The sequence below is a fragment of the Solea senegalensis genome, linkage group LG16, assembly GCF_019176455.1.
Source record: "Solea senegalensis isolate Sse05_10M linkage group LG16, IFAPA_SoseM_1, whole genome shotgun sequence".
NCBI classification, from domain to species: Eukaryota; Metazoa; Chordata; class Actinopteri; order Pleuronectiformes; family Soleidae; genus Solea; species Solea senegalensis.
The window spans coordinates 13,029,615-13,050,221 of NC_058036.1; the positions used below are offsets into that span (position 1 = coordinate 13,029,615).

The 20,607-nt window shown below is 40.4% G+C and overlaps 2 protein-coding genes across 9 annotated transcripts in view; both read left to right on the forward strand.

The window, feature by feature from the left end:
• The window catches only part of ppp1r13ba (protein phosphatase 1, regulatory subunit 13Ba), a 47,013-nt gene extending 33,273 nt beyond the window's left edge, over positions 1–13,740 (forward strand). For 4 of the 5 annotated variants that reach the window (XM_044046910.1, XM_044046909.1, XM_044046908.1 and 1 more), the window contains 13 exons: positions 584–712; positions 3,299–3,345; positions 4,080–4,287; positions 4,439–4,666; positions 4,759–4,971; positions 5,831–5,981; positions 6,056–6,093; positions 6,808–7,154; positions 7,423–7,560; positions 9,064–9,197; positions 10,170–10,336; positions 10,748–10,947; positions 12,083–13,740. In XM_044046910.1, the coding sequence (XP_043902845.1) occupies positions 584–712; positions 3,299–3,345; positions 4,080–4,287; positions 4,439–4,666; positions 4,759–4,971; positions 5,831–5,981; positions 6,056–6,093; positions 6,808–7,154; positions 7,423–7,560; positions 9,064–9,197; positions 10,170–10,336; positions 10,748–10,947; positions 12,083–12,124 (2,042 nt within the window). In that variant the 3' untranslated portion in view covers positions 12,125–13,740. The remainder of the gene's footprint in view (positions 1–583; positions 713–3,298; positions 3,346–4,079; positions 4,288–4,438; positions 4,667–4,758; positions 4,972–5,830; positions 5,982–6,055; positions 6,094–6,807; positions 7,155–7,422; positions 7,561–9,063; positions 9,198–10,169; positions 10,337–10,747; positions 10,948–12,082) is intronic. The other variant, XM_044046911.1, reaches the window with a different exon arrangement.
• Positions 13,741–14,238: 498 nt separating this feature from the next.
• Positions 14,239–20,607, forward strand: part of gphna (gephyrin a) — a 28,549-nt gene continuing 22,180 nt past the window's right edge. The window contains exon 1 of one of the 4 annotated variants that reach the window (XM_044046915.1): positions 14,239–14,414. In XM_044046915.1, the coding sequence (XP_043902850.1) occupies positions 14,375–14,414 (40 nt within the window). In that variant the 5' untranslated portion in view covers positions 14,239–14,374. Of the gene's footprint in view, positions 14,415–14,669; positions 14,916–18,110; positions 18,219–20,607 lie in introns of those variants that run through there. The other 3 variants (XM_044046913.1, XM_044046916.1, XM_044046914.1) reach the window with 3 other exon arrangements.

Below are 20,607 nucleotides of genomic sequence, written 5' to 3' on the forward strand. Positions count from 1 at the left end.
CCGAGGCTCTGGTCTCCGGGTTTCTGGTCTCCTGTCTCCGGGTTTTTGGTCTCCTGTCTCCGGGTTTCTGTTGTACACTCCGGACGCCGGGTTTCTGCTATCAGCTGTTTCAGCTGTCAGCTGAGCGGCCAACCTGTGAGCTAGCGAGCTAACCCGTTTTGTTCAAAATATCGTTATAATAGCACATATCGCCATTGGAACAAAATATATCGCGATATCAGTTTTGGTCCATATCGCCCAGCCATACTAGACAGGTATCCAGCACACAGAGGTGTAATACATTTTCCAGCAGTTTCCACTGTGTCAATTCCTTCAGATTTATTTGCAGTATTTTACTTGACCCTCTCTAACTTCTTGTTCTTTTTCCTCTTCCTGTCCGTTGGCTCCCTGTTTTCCTTCCCACTTATCTGTTGTTCTTGATGTCATCTTCAACACCATCTATAATTTTGTGACTTTATTTGTCACTTCATGTTGTGGTGGTGCTGGTGATTGCTGTTTTGACTGTTGCCATAACTATCATTATGACGTCACGACAATGACTTTGCTGTTGGTGGTTGTGGATGTGGTGGGTGTGACCCTGCAGAGGAAGGCAGGAGTGGCGTCAGGAACCCACCCAGCACATGGAAAGTGTCAGATTTAGACATCACTCTGTCAGAGTCCACAGAGACGTGGGAGAGACGTGTGTCTCTTCAGGGGGACGACAGTAACAACAGTGAGTTTCTAGAAGGCTCTGCAAGAAACCAACTAATGCAGGGATCTCAGACTCAAATATATAGATATTTGTGAGGAAGTTTCATAGAATTTCAAAATAAAAGTTTTTTTGTTTTTTTAATGTAAAATTTGTCTGTGAATAAAACAAACATACAGGAATAACTCGAGTAGTGGGTCGTACGAAATTAATTGGGGGTGCCACATGGGGCCCACAGGCCACGAGTTTGAGACCTCTGAACTAATACTAAGTCCAGTAACAGGCGACATGTATAATCCGACATTTTCATTTGAAAACAGCATTTTCAAACAAAAGAATCATCACATGACTTACCATCAAAACATAAACTAATGAAAGATCAGAGTTTCTAACATTGCTGTTTTGATTGAAGCTTTTGAAAGCCCTTCTGCACGGCAGGCACACCCTCGGCAGAATGAATGCATTTCAAAACAAAAAATGAGTAATGTGGATGTAACCATTGAGTAGCAGCACCACCCACGCACACATCAAGCCCGTCTGTAGTAGATTCCTACATCATTTCACCACAAGGTGATTTGAATGAGCTTGAATCCAAATGAAGCGTGGTTGTGGAGTGTGCAACTATATAGGGACCAGATGGTTAGAAGAGAGGACATAATTGAGTCTGCTGCAGAGAATGAGGGTCATGTTATGTGTCTGAGGACACAAACATGACATCCGATATCCAGCAGCTGCTCAGGGTTAGGTCGACCAGCCAATAGAAAATAAACAGTGCAAACCACAGTGTGGACTGAGTTTCATGTCTGATTATTCTTTCAAATCTTCCTGTCTGGTATCAGAAGGTAAAAAACAGTGAAGACTTTATTATTTTCAGCCACACCGGCAAAGTCAGAATAATTCTGACCTAAAGGTAATAAAATCCATTATAGGTTTAATTGAGTTGGCAGTGATTTCCCTGACTCCTGCTGTCACATTCACAGTGTTAGGCAATGTCTAAATTTAAGGCACGTGGTCTCACTGCCTGTGTCACATGGACCACACTGAATAACAGTTGTGTCAGCTGCGTCACACACACCTGATGTCCGCTGCAAATCTGCTGCTATGTTTTCCCTTTAAAAACACTGATAAACAATCAATCGTTTGACATATTTGACAGATGAACACACACATTTACACGTCCACATTTCTCGTTTAGTTGAACTTGTGTGTGTATGTCAGTGGACGTGAACCAGCAATGCTAGAAATAACATTGTGTTGTTGAACGCCCGAGCAAAAGTCACAGCTCTATTTGCGATCCCTGCTTATATAATGCGGAAAAAACATTGTTGTAAATCATGTCAACAGTTTACTGTGCAGTCAGACACAGCAGTGAAAGAAAATAAGTCTATGTGTGCGTGTGTGTGTGCGTGTGTGTGTGTGCGATAACAAGAGTATTATACAACACCTGTTGTTGTGGTTAGAGAGATTAAAGCTGTCAAATGTTAATAGTGATGTATAGATACATCTTTATATAAACGCAATCCAGAGTCAGTTTATCTGCAAAATTAGTGATTAATGTGTGTGTCAAGTCAAAGAGTGGGGAACTATGAGAGGAGAAACTAAAATGGGTTGAAAAATAGTGTCATGACAAAATCTGAAACGTGCAAAAGGTGAAACTAATTTTGAAGAAGCACATTAGCATAGTTAATGTACTACGGGAATATATTTTTTTTAAAATTCCCCAACATCCATCACCATGGTTACTTGAAACACTTCGTCATAGCACACCTTTCCTGATTGAACCTGCCTGATTTTTTTGGTTGTTTTTTTTCAAACCTGCAGGACAAGTGACGTGCAGAAAACTTAATATAAGAAAGAGAAACTGATTATAATGGGAAGTATCCTCATGTCTCTTCCAAGCCTGTACTTGCACATCACAGTTACATGATTAATCAAGCACAACAAATGCCTTAAGTCAGATCTATCTGTTATTATTATCATATCATCTCTCCCAGCTGACATCTGGTGAAGGGCAGGGTTCAAATCAGGCGTCACCAGCTAATTACAACAGGGCCAACATACACAGAAAACTAAGTTTCACTATCACATCAGCTTAAGACGTAAATAAAAGGCTTGGATCGTTTTGAAGTTTGAAGCTGAACCTTTATTCCTACTGTCTCTCTACATCTAATCTGTCCACATTTGCACTTTGTCCAGAGCTGACTCTTTGTTTCCTGTTATGACTGTTGTCTTCCTGAGGTCAGCAGGTCACAGCAGCAGCAGCGGTCACTCACTGTACTTACTGTACTTACTGTACTGGCTACTGGACGCCAAAACGGTTAATCACTGTTATTCTGGTGTGTGCCAGAACTGTTGGGACAGCTGGGCAAAATAAGCCCAGTTTTTGACTTGACAAGAGGTTTTATTCTCTCCCTGATCACTTGATGCCTAAAAATCCATTCTGCTTGTGCCTTTAACTCCATCACAGCTTCCATCTGTTGTCAACATCTGTTTGTATCTGTCTTTGGCTCTTCCTCTCCTTAAATGCCTTTTCCTGTTGTAAACCTTGTCCCTTTCTCAACATCCCTCCTCTCTCTCTCTCTCTCTCTCTCCCTCTTTCTCTCCATTTAGCCAATGAAGCATCATGGTCTGACTGGAGGACCAACAGTCCAGAACAGGTACTGTTTCGACACTAGTTACTAGTGGAGGAAGTACTCAAACATTTCACTTCAATTCATATACAGATAAATCGAAAAAAATATATATACGTATGTAAAAATAAAAAGCACATTGAATATTTATATAAAAATAACAGTAATGGTCTATTACTTACTGATTTTGATGCTGCTGAAAACACTTCATTATCATTAATCAGTGAGTGTTGTTTTTATTGTGATCACCATCAGTGAAATTCGCCAAAAATGTTATTTCTAATTGTACTATTAGCAGTAATAAGACAAGACAGGACATTCCTTTTTTTTAGTCCGAAAATGTAGACATTTGCAACGCTACAGCAGTACAGATATTAAAAAAGGTAAAGGTAATACATACTAAACATACATTATAAACATCCAGAAGTATAAAAACTGTTGAAAAACATGAAATATTAGACATTATAAAGATAGAGTAATGTATATAATAATATATACAATGTGAACAGTATTTAAACAGCAAGTTTGAGTAAGTGAGAGCTGCTACAACACGCGGCAGGAATTAATGTGAACATTATCTTTATCAATATCAATATCATTCACCATTGATATTTAGTAAAACATTGATTGCTCTCTGTAGGTACAGGTTTGTAGGTCAGTTAAGTAAATGTGAACCTTTTAACACAAAAAAATCAGGAGAAACAAAAAAAAAAGAAAAAAAAAGACACATTTTAAAGTGTTCTGTCTCTCTCTGCCACCAGCTTCCCTCCAGTTATGGTACTTACCCCAGTGCCATCCACCAGGCTGCAGGTCATCACTGTGCCACCAGCTCCCTGCCCCGCTCTGCCCCTGGTACCCTGGGCTGGCCTCGGTCCAGCAGCAGCACCAACACGTCACCCTCCTCTTCATTATCTTCCTCGTCACAGCAAATACACCAGCGAATCGCTGTCCCTCCTAAATCAAGCCCAGGTGATTAAGACGTGCCGCTGTCGGAGCACTATCTGGTGTTTGACCGATTCAATGATAATTCTAAATGTTGAATAAAGCAGTCATTTCTACCCCTTTTTGAGAAAAGGTCTTGTTAATTGTATATTAAGTTTTTTCCCTCTCTGTGTTACAGGCTCTGCCAGCATCTCTCAGTCCTCTCCACGGTCCCCACAAGCAGAGCGCACAGATCCCCCTCCAGCAGTGGCCGTACGTCCGTACGTCCCTGACCATCCCTCCAGACCCCAGTCCCCCAGGAAGGGTCCCGCCACTATGAACAGCAGCTCCATCTACAGCATGTACCTTCAGCAGCCTCAGGCTAAAAACTATGGCTCTCTCAACAACAGGACGACCGTCAAAGCAGGTTCTTAAACTTCACATTCAATTCAAGATTGATTAAGATGCTGTTGCACATACTGCATTATAAATTCTGTCCCTTTCCCCTTCTCTCTGCAGTCTATGGCAAACCCATCCTCCCCACGTCCTCCGCATCTCCATCCCCAGTCCCTTTCCTCCACGGAGGAGGAGGAGGAGGATTAAAAGCAGGAGAAGATGTGACAGATAAAGAAGGTGGAAAAGGAGGAGAGAGCAGCGATGGGCAAATCCTGCCTCCACCAAGCGTCGATAACATCCCTCGCCCTCTCAGTCCCACAAAACTCACCCCAGTTGGTAAGATAAATCAGATTTATTTGATAGTTCATGGTGTTTTATGGCAGTTGGCATCGGGAACGTCACCTCTCTTTTCTTGACCTAGTCTCTCTCCTTCCAAGCATGACCCTCAATAAGAATGTTGTTTTACAGCAGTTGGCATTCTTCTCTTTCCCTTTATTTCTGTTTTAAGTAGAAAAGGGAAAGCAAAGTAAGACATTTTTCCTTCTCCCTTCCCCCTTTCTTTTCAAAGGAGAAGAAGGAGAGTAAAATACGTTATTTGCTAGTGGAAGACAAGGGAACGGAACAGAGGAAGACAGTAATATTAGTAGTAATAGTTTAACGACATTTGAGATCCGTTATGCAACATTTACAGAAAGAAGGAGAAGAGGCCAAGCAACGAGAGAATGATGGTGTTTGTCATTTATTAGTTTCCTTAGAAAAATAGAAATTATATTTAAAATAAATATATTTAAAAGAGAATTACTTGATAAACTGGTACGTGTAGTTCAGATTGAGTAAGTCACAGACAATGGAATCTGTCTTTCCATTTTCAAACAAGACAGCTAGAGGGCTGCAGCGATTATTCAATTAATCAATCATTAATTGATTTCTAAATGAATCATCAACTATTATGATAATTATTCAGTTTGAGTGTTTTCAGATTTTTGAGCTCCTTAAATGTGAATGTTTTCTGGTTCATTGGCTGCATATAACAAAGATTAAAACTGAAACATTTTTGGACAAAACAAGACTATGACTATGTGTCAGAAACTCATGCAACCACACTTCAAAAAACCTGAACTATCATTTTAACCCAAGAAAAAAAAAGGCGTAGTTATAATCACCACACACTCACCTTGCACATGCTGCTCCACAGCCCACTCCCAGCTACGTTACCAGAGTGATGTGGACCTGGAGGTTCTGCGCCGGCGCCCCAGTAACGCTCCACGGCCGCTGAAGAAACGCAGCTCAATCACTGAACCCGAGGGCCCCCAGGGACCAAACATCCAAAAACTTCTGTACCAGAGGTGAGTTCTGTTTTTAAAACTGTTTTAAAGACTGAAGTAGGCATTAAACTGAAAGAATTCTTTCATTTCTGCAGGTTCAACACACTGGCAGGAGGCATGGAAGTAGGCTCAGGTAAGACGCTGTGATGTGATGATGAGAAAGGGTCTCACCTACTGAAGCAGGTGATTCAAACTGTGGATCCCAACCCAAATGTGGATTGTGAGATCATGTCCATGGGTCACCTTATGGTTGTGGAAATATTCCAAAATAATCTGAGTCCTCATGAGTCAGTTGTTGTGTTGACTTTGTAAAACTGCTCCTCCTCTGACGTTGTGATCTACAACAGTGGACCCATCTGTGGGTCGTGGGAGTTTTTTTGGGACTCTGCAGAATTTCCCAACCTTTTAGATTCACGTGTGTATGTTTAAAATCAGATGCATCAAATGAAATTTTAATTAATCGGCCAAAATCTCTTGGAAATGGCTTATTTATGGTATTAGGCGACGCAGTGTTGCAGATATGGCTGTAATAGTCGCTATATTATGCACACATTTATCTCTTGTCATGTTTTTATTGCGATTTAGGTCACGATACTTGCTATTTTTTAAAAAAATTGGTCCCCAAATAGATGGTTTGGGAAGCCTGACCCACATCTCACATTTTGGAATACTTCATAATGGAGTGTCTGTGACATACTGTACTTTGGGTTGCCTGCTCCAGTGGATTATTCGGGTGAGACAGTGACTTTAAAAGTTTGGGAACGACATTATAGTGTGTGTTTAACCAAGGATCAAAATGCTACTCCGCAATTAAACCATGCTTAAATTGTCCGTTTCATTTCTGCAGGCAGCACTTTCTACCAGCCCGACTGCCTTTTAGGCGACATGGACAACATCCACTCAGCCAATGGGAATGTAGAAAGTGGCGACAAAGATGTCAGTATTGCAGCTGTGGAGGGAAAAGTCCAGAACCTGAACTTAGACTCCAGACGTTTGTCGCCTCCTTCTGTTGCCACAGAAACATCCAAAGAGACAAAAGCAACAGCAGGCACTACTCCCTCCACTCAAACTAGCCCACGTCTTGCATTGAGGCAAGAAGACCAGAACAATAACAACAAGAGAGGATCTAGTCCGGCCCAAAACCCTGCAGGTCACGCCTCTCCATCACCTGCTGCAGCACCTTCACTGCCTAAGGTGAACAGATTAGTGTGAATCTTTTAATTTGTTTTAATGTAAACAAATGTCCATTACATTGAAATGACATTTAGCCCAACAGACTGGATAAGCACACTCTCACTTGTTTCTCAGCATATAATGTTCAGCTGCTTGGTGATATCCACCTCTGAAATGTGTTGCTGATAGCCTTATAATAACAAATACAAGGTAATTGTATTGTCACTCAAGGCCAATGTGCCAGATTAATCTCTAAGTACTTAACTTTCTCTCTCTCTCTCTGCTGCAGGTGAAGCGAACCAACCTGAAGAAGCCGTCATCGGAGCGAACAGGCCACGGCCTCAGAGTCAAGTTTAACCCTCTTGCTTTGCTGCTGGATGCTTCGTTAGAGGGAGAGTTTGATCTGGTACAGAGAATTATCTATGAGGTGAGACACAACCTTATGTTGGAGGCTGAACTGACTTCACTTCATAGTGTATGCGCAAACATATCACAAAATGTTGAGGGAAATAAACTTCACTAAACTCCCAAATATGACATAACAACTATAAGGTAATAGTTTCAGTATTTGCGAACTTTCTATCTTTCATGTAGCACTCTAGGATCTAACAACTTCTTTTAGGAAGCCTGTCAGAACAATACCTGAGAACACAAGGGTTCACCTCACTGCTATTGTTGTAAAAGGCATCACGCTTAATAGTGTAGTTGTCAGAATCTACAGCACAGTGAAATAAAAACTTCAGTAAAAGGGTTTGTCAGTGAGGTTCATGTGTCAGCCAGCAGCAGACATATTAGGATTACCGTGTTACTTGGCTTTGAGGTGGGTTAGCACACTAGCTTGGTCATATTACTGACAAGGGATGAACAATTTGGGTAAAATATGACATTGAATAGAATAATCGTAGCCTTTGTGATGCAGTAGTTGCATTCTTTCAAATTGCAATTTTGATTTTTAAAGGTGTCAGTGTGCAGCCCTATAATCCCTGAAGAGAGATTGACAGAATTGTTGAGCAATTAAAAGATAATTAGATATCAGCAAAGCTTGGTTTAGCATAAAGAAAGGTAATGGACCCGGTGTAGTGTCTTGAGGGACACCATAACAAACGGACCTATTTCTTAGGATAGACCAAGTGTCCTACTGTACTGTATGTTCCCTTTACACAAGGAAATGGGTTTTTTTGATTAACACTAAAGGATATGGTTGAAGGAAGATAAAAATTCAGGGCAAGACACTTGACTACAACCCTCATCCCTCTGTAGATCACCGTAATCTGCAATGACCTGGAAACTTCAGCAGCTTTTTAAACTAAATCTCAATGATTTCCACTTCTAAAATGCTGTGATATATTTTTTAACAGAAAAATATCTCCTGTGCAGCAGAGGAATATTTAACGTGCCCATAAACATCGTTCACTCACAGACACACAGGTTAACTCAAAAGGATTTGAAGCTTCCAATACCGTCAGGACAGTATATCTTTGATCCTCAGCAATACTGTCATGGGAGATGTGGTCTCTGTTGTCAGGTGTGCAGACATATCGCTGAGGGGCGCACTCACACTGTTTCTATGTGTTACAGCAGCGCAGAGCCCCGGGGAACTAAATCTTTTTAGATGTGAATCTCTGTCTCCCCCTGACGCTTTTCTTTCTCTGAGGCTGGACAGAAGTGCTAACTGACTCTTCAAAATGCAAACTCTAGCTGCTCTCATATGTATTATGTCCTGAGGTGCTAAAACTTGAAAACCCAGTGATTTACAAGCTGTTCCAAACAATGTACTAGTACTATCCTGGGGTTAACAGTGAAATCAGGCACCTGTTTAATGCTCACCACAAGGGTTTCTCAACACTGTCTGTTTGTGCCAAGATTAAGCATCATCCTTTGATTCAGTTCTAATAAGTGTGTGTTTATTTCCTCATCATATGACTTCAAGGTGGAAAATCCCAGTATGCCTAACGATGAAGGCATAACTCCTCTTCATAATGCTGTCTGTGCTGGACATCACCATACAGTCAAGTTCCTGCTGGACTTCGGAGTGAACGTCAATGCAGCTGACAGTGACGGATGGTCAGTAACTGTGAAGAACAATGACTGTTGAAGGACAGGAGTGACTTTGGGTCCTGGGTCATGAACACACTCTGTGGCAGTGATAATACAGATATAAACACATTTCAGAATTCATTTTTGACTCAGCTGCCATAAAAGTAGGAAGAGATTTCTGTCTATAATTGCAAGGGACATCTCTTATGTGAACTTTTGATGACATAACTGTCCAACAATTCGCTTTGCATGTGACTTACTCAGGTACCCAGTAAATTGGATAAGTTGTTCCGGGTTTTGTTTGGCCCTCTATTTGTCACATTTGGCTGTGGTACTGGCTCCTCCAGGTGCAGTCGGTACTCGATCAACCACAGCTTTCCTTTTGCTTTGAACACAGTTCTTCCCTTTGGGAAGTGGTGAAAAGAGCCAAATCTATGGAACGCCAATAGGGTCACAATTCGTCTGAGTAATTAAGTTTACTTGTCACCGTTATGAACGGCACCTCGCGTTAAATAAATGGTGTCAGACCAGACTAAGCAAGCACTGATCACCAATGCTATTTTCACAGAACAGGATAATACTTAGGATAATTTTTTAAAAAAATTTATCAACTATGTCATTTTTCACTTCAGAATGTATCATATTTACGCTCCAAAAAAGAACATTTACGTGTGTGTCTACTTAATGTAGCAAGTGCAGCTTACAGTTACAGCTGGTATGGCTTAGTATCTTTCACCCTCATTATTGTAATTAATAATAGTTTTTAATAATTATTTTTGCTTTATCACCTTCATTTTGTATTTTACTTGTTTAGTTTATGTACATTTAATTTTGTCTACTGTGCGTCAGTTCATTCAACGCCATTGCTAAGAAAATGAATAGCAAATACACCAGTCGTTGCATATGTCAGCCTGTTTCATGATCAGCTGTGTTCAGCCTGTTAGATTCAAATATTCCAGACAAATGTTTGAAGTCGTGTTTTAACGTTGTCCCTCCCAGGACTCCTCTGCACTGTGCTGCGTCCTGTAACAGCGTCCACCTCTGCAAGATGCTGGTGGAGTCCGGGGCGGCCATTTTTGCGACAACAATTAGCGACGTGGAGACGGCAGCGGACAAATGTGAAGAGATGGAGGACGGATACACACAGTGTTCTCAGTTCCTCTATGGTAGGTGGACACAGAGAGGCACTGAAATCAGTTTTAGAATAGTTTTTCCTCACAATTCACATAAGATAAGTCACATAAGATAAATCATGTCGTAATAGATAAGTAATATTATTGTAAAAGTATCTTATTTGTGCTTAAAAGCTTGTGGGACATAAGGAAAAATGAATTTCAACTTTATGACATGGTAATTATCAATCAATTTAATTCGGAAGCCTATGGTAATTTGCATTATCAAGATAATACCTGGCTTTTTCATGGAAAATATCATGGTATCACCAAGTTGGAAATTGCATTAGGAAAAATGGTGTTACCTCAATACTTATTACCATGAAGTTACTGAACTGTAATGTCAAGACAAAACAAAACAAAAGGATTATACTTACTACTGATTACTTCCTGTGTCTGCCTCAGGTGTCCAGGAAAAGTTGGGTGTGATGAACAAAGGCCTGGTCTACGCTCTGTGGGACTACACAGCTCAGGAGGATGACGAGCTCTCCTTCAGCGAGGGCAGCGCCCTCACCGTGCTTCGACGACATGATGACAGTGAGACAGAGTGGTGGTGGGCGCGACTGAACGACCAGGAGGGCTACGTGCCCAGGAACCTGCTGGGGGTGAGAGATCACACGACACCCTAACGCTCCACACAAAAGCTTCACAAGCGACAACATTAGGACCATAAAATGAGTCTGTAACAAAGAGGCTGGATCATATTTTCCACGTCTACATGTGCTCAGACGTGACGTCATTTCCTTATGCACCCATTTCCACGTTGGTTCTTAAAGACCCTGCATGGACAAATCCACGCACACCTTGATTCTCTCTAGTCTTGTTGGTGACAAGAAAGAGTGTGATGCAGCACCTTACTTGTACTTGAAAACGGTCATTTTGGAGTGTCGAAACCAATAATTAAAGGAATAGTTGAGGTTTTTTGTAGTGTGTTTGTTTGAGGTACTGACTAAAGTGGTGACACTAATGCTTCGGTGAATTAAGGAACAGAGTAAAATAGAATAGAAAATAGCCTTTATTGTCATTGTGCAGCTAGTGTACAACAAGATTATGGGAGCTTCCCCAGATCAATGCATTCATAAATAAGAATTGCGAGTAATAACACAAGACAAACACACATGGTTGCATATCATATCATATCATATCATGCATATATTTGCACATTAATCTTCCACTTTTTTTCCACACTACGTACAGAATAAAATACTTCATCTAAGGATAGAATGACACCATGTCAGTTTTTTTGAAACTGGACGTTCACACTTGAAACCAGTATTTTATCATCTATTTTCCTTTAAATGGGAACATCATTTACTAAATTAGATTTAGGAGCGCTGAATCTAGTGAAATACCAGAGTTATTCATCAATTGAGAAGTAGAGGTTCATTTTCCCATAGACTTCCATTCAATGTTCTTTTCTTTTCATGCAGCGGTTACTAACTGCTGCCACTGTCCTACATCCTTGGCTTCACTACATCCATTTTTTTTAATGTACATACTTTGATTTAAAGGCCATGAAACCCAAAATGATGTTTATTTGACAGTGATTATACACTTCAACAAACATATTTATATTGAAATAAACCCAACTAAATGTTGCACAGTGTTTCTTTATGGCAGATTAATTCTTATGGTGTGCCTTTACGATGTTCATACACTTTGTGGACAATGTCAACATGGTGTAGTGACACTACTCTCTCTCTCTCTCTCTGTCTGTATCTCTCTCTCTCTCTCTCTCAGCTGTATCCAAGGATCAAACCCAGACAACGCTCACTGGCATGAGGCCCAGATCAGGGGTTACATGCTCCTCACAGCAGGCGTGTGCAAGAGGAGAGGAAGAGGAGCAGTCGCAGAATTAGGGCAGAGGCATTAGAAGGAAGAGGGAAGAGTGGATGAAGAAGTGACAGAAGAGGGAGGTCAAAGATTTGCTGAAAATGTTTTATGTGGATGTGACGCTGGAACAACACAAGCCATGTTGTGGTGGAGTCATAGCATGGAGCATTTTTTGACTAAGTTGCTGCAGACTTAGAGAAATTGCCCGCATCTTATTTTGAGCAACAGTAGCTTGGCACGTTCAGCCGCATGACAGACGCTGAGTAGAGAAACAAAGATGTAGCTTTAACATCTTCTTCAGTTCATTTAGCTCCCAACGCCACTGACACATTGATCTGTGAATAGCAACAACAAAAACACACGTTAGGACTTTCATGCAGCCAAGCTTCTCCAAGCAAATGGGGATGTGTTTATTTTCTCAGTGGGCGTCATGTGACGTGGGATGGAAGATTAATTCCGTGCGATGTGATTTGACAAGTTGGAGCAGGGGAAAGTGTGTGTGGCGAGGTGTCATGTGAAAGTGAGGAGAGAGAACAGGTGAATGTGTGTGGAAGCAGGTCAGGTTAGGGTCACTGCTGTGGCAGAAGCAGTCGCCAGGAACGACGTTGAGAATGCAGTGATGAGGCTGATCAAGGCAAGCAACTGAACAATGGCTGCTGAGATTGACATCAACTTCACAAACAGTGTTTACCATGATATACTACAGCATGGGTTTTTTTGGGTTAAAAAAAAAGGTCATGTCAGATAAATGATGTAGTTCTGTTTTTGCAAACTGATGTAAAAAAGCATCTGTCAGACATTACCGCTGACTCAGCCTTTGTGTATTTTGCATTTGTCTTGACTCAGCACTGGTGAGCACTGGCATATCAACATCTGTTCACATGTGAAATGGCTGCTGCTGGAAAAACAGGGAAGGAAGGAAAAGGAAGAATGTGTAGGAAATGCAAATGTTGTTTGAAAGCCCAAACTGTTTTTACGAAACAAATTGTTCAGGAGTTGAATGGACAGTTTTTCTCTTGGTATGATAAAGTTTGCCAGTATTTATACATTTTCAACCAAAACGTAGAGCCACATTCACACTTCAAACTAACAGCCAGCTCAATGTTTAAGAATCCAGTCATGCCTGCTGTTAAAATGACTCATCAAAGCTCCGTTAGATAATTTTTTCTGCGTTCTCTTAACTCTGAATGTCTTTTTTTAAAAAAATGTATCAAAATGAATTATACTGGACTAACTATGTTCAAATCACAACTAACCTAAAGTGAATGAAGACTCTCTCCAAGTGTCACCTGATTTTATTTTTTATTTCTTTCCTATTTCCATGTTTCAGAAGTTGTATTAAATGTATTTTTTTTGTTTTATCTCAAGCAATACATTGTTTTTATATTATTATATTATTATTATTATTATTATTTTTAGGACACACTTGTTTCTTCGTGTCAGAGCTGGCACCTCTCACTGCTGCCACCTAGTGTACATTGACATTTTTGACACAAAATAAAGCATCACTTTCTGTTGACACATGCCGTGTAAAATATGAAGCAATAAATTGAAGTGAAGTTTGATGTGGGAATTGTGTCATTGTTCTGAGGGACGTGAGCCATGGCTTTGTGTATACCCAACTTTAAATGTATAAATCAACTTTATTTATACAGCACATTTAAAACAACCCCAAAATGCTGCACAGGCACAACAAATACAAGACAAACCAAAAAATAAACTACAAATAAATGTAGAAATATATAATATAATATAAAAAGTTGTCTAGTTTATCCTGAATTGAAAAGAAAGAGGTGTGTTTTCAGTAGGGACTTTTCTAAAGTCTAAACTATTCCGTAAACTGATAGCAGCCACTGAAAAGACTCCATAACACCTGGTTGGTTTTGCACCTTGTTCTAGAAACATCCAGGAGCAACTGGTTGGAGGATCTCGTTACTCTGGCAGGAGTGTGGACATGTATCAAATCGCATCAATAAGTTGGGGCTAGCACATTTAAAACCTGAAAAACAAGCAATAAAATCTTGAAATAAATCCTGAACCGGACAGGCTAGTGTTTACACACTTGGAAGGGAAGGATTCAGCTGCACCACGCAACCTCAAAAATGTCTTTTCAAAACCCTGTGCTGAGAAAAAACTGATAAACAGAACTGGCAGCTGCTATACTTTAGCACTTTTTGTTCATCAGGCTCATAATCATTGATGCATGAATGTGTTTGCCACTTCATCATGGACTCAACAGGTGAGTAACTAATATCAGGACTTATCTTTTGCTTATTTTGACATATAGAATAATATGGATAATAATACTGCCTCTTGTCTTCACTGTATTGAAGTAATTTGATTTTTTTTTGATTATAGTATATTGTATTATTATATTTTTTAAATATCTTGTTCTAATAATCACATGTCTATAATTTCTCTTCGTCACCATGAATGTATAGTAAGGACTGGATTCAACACTTGACTCGATGTTGGTGCTGTACTCAGTTTGGCCACGTGGGGGCAGTGTCGCCAAAGCAGACGTTGACTCCTCTTTGTAGCAAAATATGAAGTTAAGTCGTAGCAGTGTTCGCTGCTAAGTGTACATTCTATGTCTGACCTTCTAACGTAGAATAAGTATAAGATGTGATACACTGTGATTACGGTGATGATACAGCGATTTAATAGTGGTTACTTGAACTCTTCATGAAGAATAGTTTCAGGTATTTGCCCTTTGAACCTTCACGAATCATCAATGCAGGTAGGTGTGTGTGTGTGTGTGCAAGCAATAACCCCAACACACATATACTTTTTTGTACACTTAACTCTGATATGTGTCAACATTTTTGTCATTTTTGTTCATTATAGCTTTGGTTTGATGATTCAGAACACTAACAGTAAGATAAGTCCACTGTAATTATATATATGTATGTATATATATATATATATATATATATATACTGTATATATATATGTACATATATATATATATATGTATATATATATATATATAAATATATAATGATATTCATTAATTTGCATGTTCACATAGATATATCATCACATATATATATATATATATATATATATATATATATATATATAAATATACATTATCTTTAATGATATTCAACAGCTTAAAACAGTTTGCATGTTCACATAGAGCAGAAAGTAGAGCAGTATCTGGATCAATGACCCGCTGTCTGACCTCCAGGGATGTTGCAACAGGCCAGGTAAAGTAAATAATTCCCTGGGGCCCTGAGATCACAGGGGCAGCCAAGTATTCTGTGAAAAACTTGAATTCTATGTCTTGTTTTACACAGGATACACATAACAAGGCTCCACTTTGCTGCCGAAAGACTCACCATTTCATAGTGTGACATAAAGGTCAGAAGGAAGTAGGTCATGGTGAAGTTAATCTGTGATGCACAGATACACAGGCACCTGCTCACCTGTTGTTGTTCTCTGGACAGGACATGAATGGGTATTGAAGCGTTTGGTAATCACTTTATTTTATGAGCTGTGTGTTTTACTGTAAGATAATCAGTTCTTTCGATCTCAGTGCGTCATCCAAATTACTCCCGGTGTCAGAACTTATTTAGTTTCCTGAATAGAAGTCGCTTCACATATCAACCATGATATGATATGTACTTGCTTCCTTAAAAAAATATTTGTTTTAGCAATCAATTAATAATTGATTCATTGATTAATTGTTGCAGCCTTACTGCACACAGAGTGACGCATACTCACGACTGAGCAAGTGACAGCTTCATACAGCTGCTCTGTTATTGAACACACCAAGAAGCGGCCATGAAAAGTTTTAGAAGTGGATTCTTCTTCACGTCTTTTAATCAAGATCACATTTTGACTTCTTGCAAACATGATTGTCTGTTACAAATGTGTTCTCCTCAAACTCAAGTGTTCCCCTAAACAACTGCCTGCATGTGCAAACAGACCAAAGCTGCTGCTTAATTACTTGCGTGTGTGAACTATTTAACACCACTAGTCCTCATAGAGTCCAAAACTTGGTCCTAATGAGGCAGAACCTCATTTCTGGGGAACTGGTTAGGTTTAGGGCTAGGATTTGAATTGTGGTTAGGTTAAGTTAGGGTCAGGCATTATGTTAAGTGTTATAGAGTATGCTTTGTTTAGGCTGTCCTAATGAATAGAAACGCATGCACGCACACGTGTTACTGCCTTAAAATAACACTGTGTGATAAGAACAAAGGCACAGCTGAGCTGGATAATACTTGGTTCATTTTCAATGTCAAGAAGCAGATAATATAAATAAAATCAAATTATATTTTATTTTATTAGTGCCACCTCTTTAGACTGCTTATAACATAATTTTTACCTGATCATACATTTGATTGTTATTTTACTATTTTAGTTTGTCTGACTCTTTAATGGAACTTCTACTTACTTTGTATGTCTATTAAATTTTTGTTAGTTTTACTAAATCAGTACATTCGTTAGTGATATTGGTTTTATTTATCTATTTATTTTATTCTAATTTCTTTTATAAAAAACATGCAGATTTGGGGATTAGCAACTGGACATTCTAAATTTACTGTGAGTGTGAGAGTGGAAGGTTGTTTGTCTCTATGTGTGGCCCTGCGATGTCAGCTAAGATTGGCACCAGCGACCCTCGTGTAGTAAAGTGGTAAAAGATTGTGAGTGAGTGAGTGTGAGTAAGTGAGAACCAAAGACATCTAACAGTCAGAAAAAAAAAGTCAGAACATTCAAAACAAGACATACAGTACATCTGCCTCATCCAGTACCAGAAGTTCTTGAGCACAGTTGAAACGTCAAACTGGCCTTAAAATAAACTTGTGATTCAGACTTTACACGTCTATTTTAGACTTTACAGCACCTCCTTCTCATGGTCATTTTCTACAGTGTTGCTGAGTGAATGTATGCTGTGTTCATCACAGTCAGCAGACTGATTTACTGCCAGTCACACTTCCACCTCATGACTCTGTCATCCTTCATTATGAGACATGTAACACGGTTTTATCCCCCCCACTGCTGTGTGTTACAAAATAACACACAATAACTACGAAGTGCCACACGGTGACCAAGTGGTTAGTGCTGTTATCTTGCAGAAAAAAGACTTGGGTTCACAACCTGGTCTTTTTGCGTTGACTTTGCATGTTTTCCCCAATTTCTCATAGGTGTGAGAGTGAATGGTTGTTCATCTCCGTGTGTTGGACCTGCAATGGAGCGGCAACCTGTAAAAGGAAAAAAAGAATTAGTTATTTTTGTACACACAAACCAATTATTGATTACTGATAGTGCATTTAACCCATCCTTACTCCACACCAGTAGTGAACAGGAGCAGTGGGTTTTGAACCAGCAACCCTTATGTTACAAAGCCACTTCATTTCTGCTTCCGATGTATGTGCCATGATGCAAAATCGTTATTTTCCCTGTAGACCTGAGGTCTCAAACTTGCCGTGGGACAGTTTTATGCAGCCTGACATTTGCAACTTCTCTTTTGAACTATATCGTTCTGTATTAAACACTGACCGGCCCCCTCTTGACCAGACTTGAAGTTCATGTGGCCCTCAGATCATCAGAGTTTGAGAACCCTGCTGTAGACTTTGGTTCAGGAGAGTGGGTGGTTTACAAAGTGACACGAGTAGATGGAAGCTATGTCTGATGGTTCTCTCTCACACCTACACACACATTCTTGTTCAGCACCCTTAGTGAGGACCCTCGTAAACATAATGTATTCCCTATACCCTATGTATTACCCCTATAACGCTTAACCCTGACCTTAAAACCCAGTTTTAACCCCGAAAAGCCATTTAAAGTTGTGTGGACAATCCAAAATGTCTCCGCTTGCTATGGTTTAAACGTGTTTTGGTCCTCTGTTTGTTTCTATGGGCTCTCTCTCTTTCTCTCTCTCTCTCTCACACACACATACGCACACGCACACACACACACACACACAGTTTCTATGTACGTGCCGTCACAGTGCAGACAGAGGTTGTAAATATGGCGGCGGACGGGATGGTGCTCACCAACCACGACCATCAGACCCGAGTGGGGATTTTGACAGGTGGGTGGACAGTCCGTGTAAATGCGTCAAAGCGCCTCTTTGTGTTGCACTCGTGTGTTTTTTTTTTGTCGTGGATTATCCGTGGACGTCGATATCATGATACGTGCAGTCTTCGCTGCAGAGCTAGCTAGCGTTTGCCCGGACCGCTAACCTGGCTCGAACGGCGGCTGCCTGTCGTTTGACAGGTCACACACATGTGCACACGGCTCTGAATCCGCGTTATTTACGGTTGTGTGCTGGAGTGTAAAACGTGTTCGTGTTCGGGCCATGAGTGGCTGTCATGTTCGGTGTTTTAGCTTCACGACAGCCACAGTGACACGTGTAATGTAGCGTCAAGAAGGTAAAAGAAAAACCGGCAAAGACTTTCAAAATTCGGTTTCGGCTCCACTAACCGTACTGCTTTAAAATTGCGCTTTTATTTTGAAATTCAAACCAACATTTTTCGTGGTTGCCTTGTGTTGTATGTTGCTAGCTTGGTGTAATTTATTTTTCTGGCAGTGTACATATGGAGCCCGAATGAGCTGCATTATTCATGTGCCGTTGCAGATACGATACGTTGTTTTAATTAACACTTCTCTTATGGTTCCGTTGACAGCCCTGTTATATTTGGACGCAGTGACTGCGGTTTTATTTAAATAAATGAGGAGTACATGTATGAAATAACGTAGCCTGCGTTCGGTTGCCCATTAAAAGCTAGTTATAAAGCGATGGTGGTAAATATTCTGCTGTGCAGGTGGAGTCGCTTCTGTAATTGTCGCTGTAGTGTACTGTTTGTGAGTCGTGCAGTGGACTGGGACCAGTATAGAGCCGTGTGACAGTCCCCAGTATCCCTGCTGTCTCCTTTCCCAGGCAGAGGGGGACGTGAGAGTAATGCTAAGAGGATGAGAGGCATCAACTACAGCAGCAGCAGCAGAAGCAGCAGCAGCAACAACTGGCCGAGGAGACTGTCGTGGTTTCACTAGCACAGCAGCTACAATATGTCTGATACACATCCACCTGACACCCACTGACTCCTGTCACGTTTACACACGTCCCCAATCCGTTTTATGTCTTGTTTGACATGTCTAATTACGGCACTTGGCGATGATGTGATAAAAAGCACAATTTTGCAAATTTTCTACTGATTTATTTAAAAAAAAAATCTCAACATTTTCTGTGTATTCCACTGTGCCCACTATTAGGGGATTAGCGGTAGGTTGAGCAAAATTCAAGGTGCCAGTGTTAAAGAATTAGTGACCTCTAATGGTGAGACTTCAGATTGTCATACATGGAGGATTCCTCAGCAAGTTCTTCTACTAGAGTGGCCTCATACCAGAAAGGCTACTGATCTTCTTTGATTGCGTAGTGAGCATAAATTGTGTAAAGCCAAACTTTGCAAGTCTGGTCGCTTTTTTTCCTTGCTTTCTCCAACAATGGTTTTATCTGCCCTTTTTTTCACTGGCTCTGCCATGATGAACATTGATCTTGTAGCCGATACCTGGCTTGAGTGTGTGTGTGTGTGCGCAGTGTCGTGAAGCAATTCCTGTTTCTTGCAAGACTTCATGACTCTGAGGACTCTGGGTCAAGGGCCCTGATCTTTCAAGGCTGGCTTTCTGCTAACAGAGAGTAGAGTGAGTGGAGGCAGCCGCCAATATCCTCACATCCAAACATTTAACTGTCACAATGACTCACTGAGGAAATTAGGGTAAAATCCTGCATAGTTCTGCTTTAAAAATGCCCATAGTTTTCTGGTTTGAAATCAAAAGAAGTAGGGTGGAAGAAGCAGTTTGCTTGCTCAACATGGTCACCAGTGTGATTGATAGCTGGCCTTGTTCAATAAGTGTGTGGTTGCAGGTGACATTTGTCAACTTGTGGATGCAAAAACTGACATTCTGGTGGCTTCAAAACTGGAGTTAATTCTTCAGCCAAATACATCATCTCTATATACAGTCTGTGGTTACACTTTGTCTGGGTTTGTCCTTTCAGGCTGCTGTTGAGACATGGTGGTGCAAGATGGTGGCCTCTATAAAGCAAGGCCCTTGCTTCAAGCATATATGGAGGTTTAAACTTAGGTTACAAAAAGAAAACAATTTTTACTTTAAAGCAAACAAACTTATTTAGTCATGTTCATAGGTTGTATATTTGATTTTTGCCAATAACCCCCTAACATTCATATGTATTTATGTAGAGGAATGGTGGTTCCCTTCAGTCTACACATTTCCATGTTCACCTTGTCTGCCATTTGTCCACGGCAGTGAAATATGGAGGCTGGAGTGATGTTTAAGTCACATGAGCTCCAAATGTCATCCTTTTATTCGTGGAATCTGTTTCCATTGCACTCAATTTTTTTAACCTTTCAATAGAGCTCCAGTAGCTGACGTCACCCAACCAAAGTACAGTAACGCCTCAG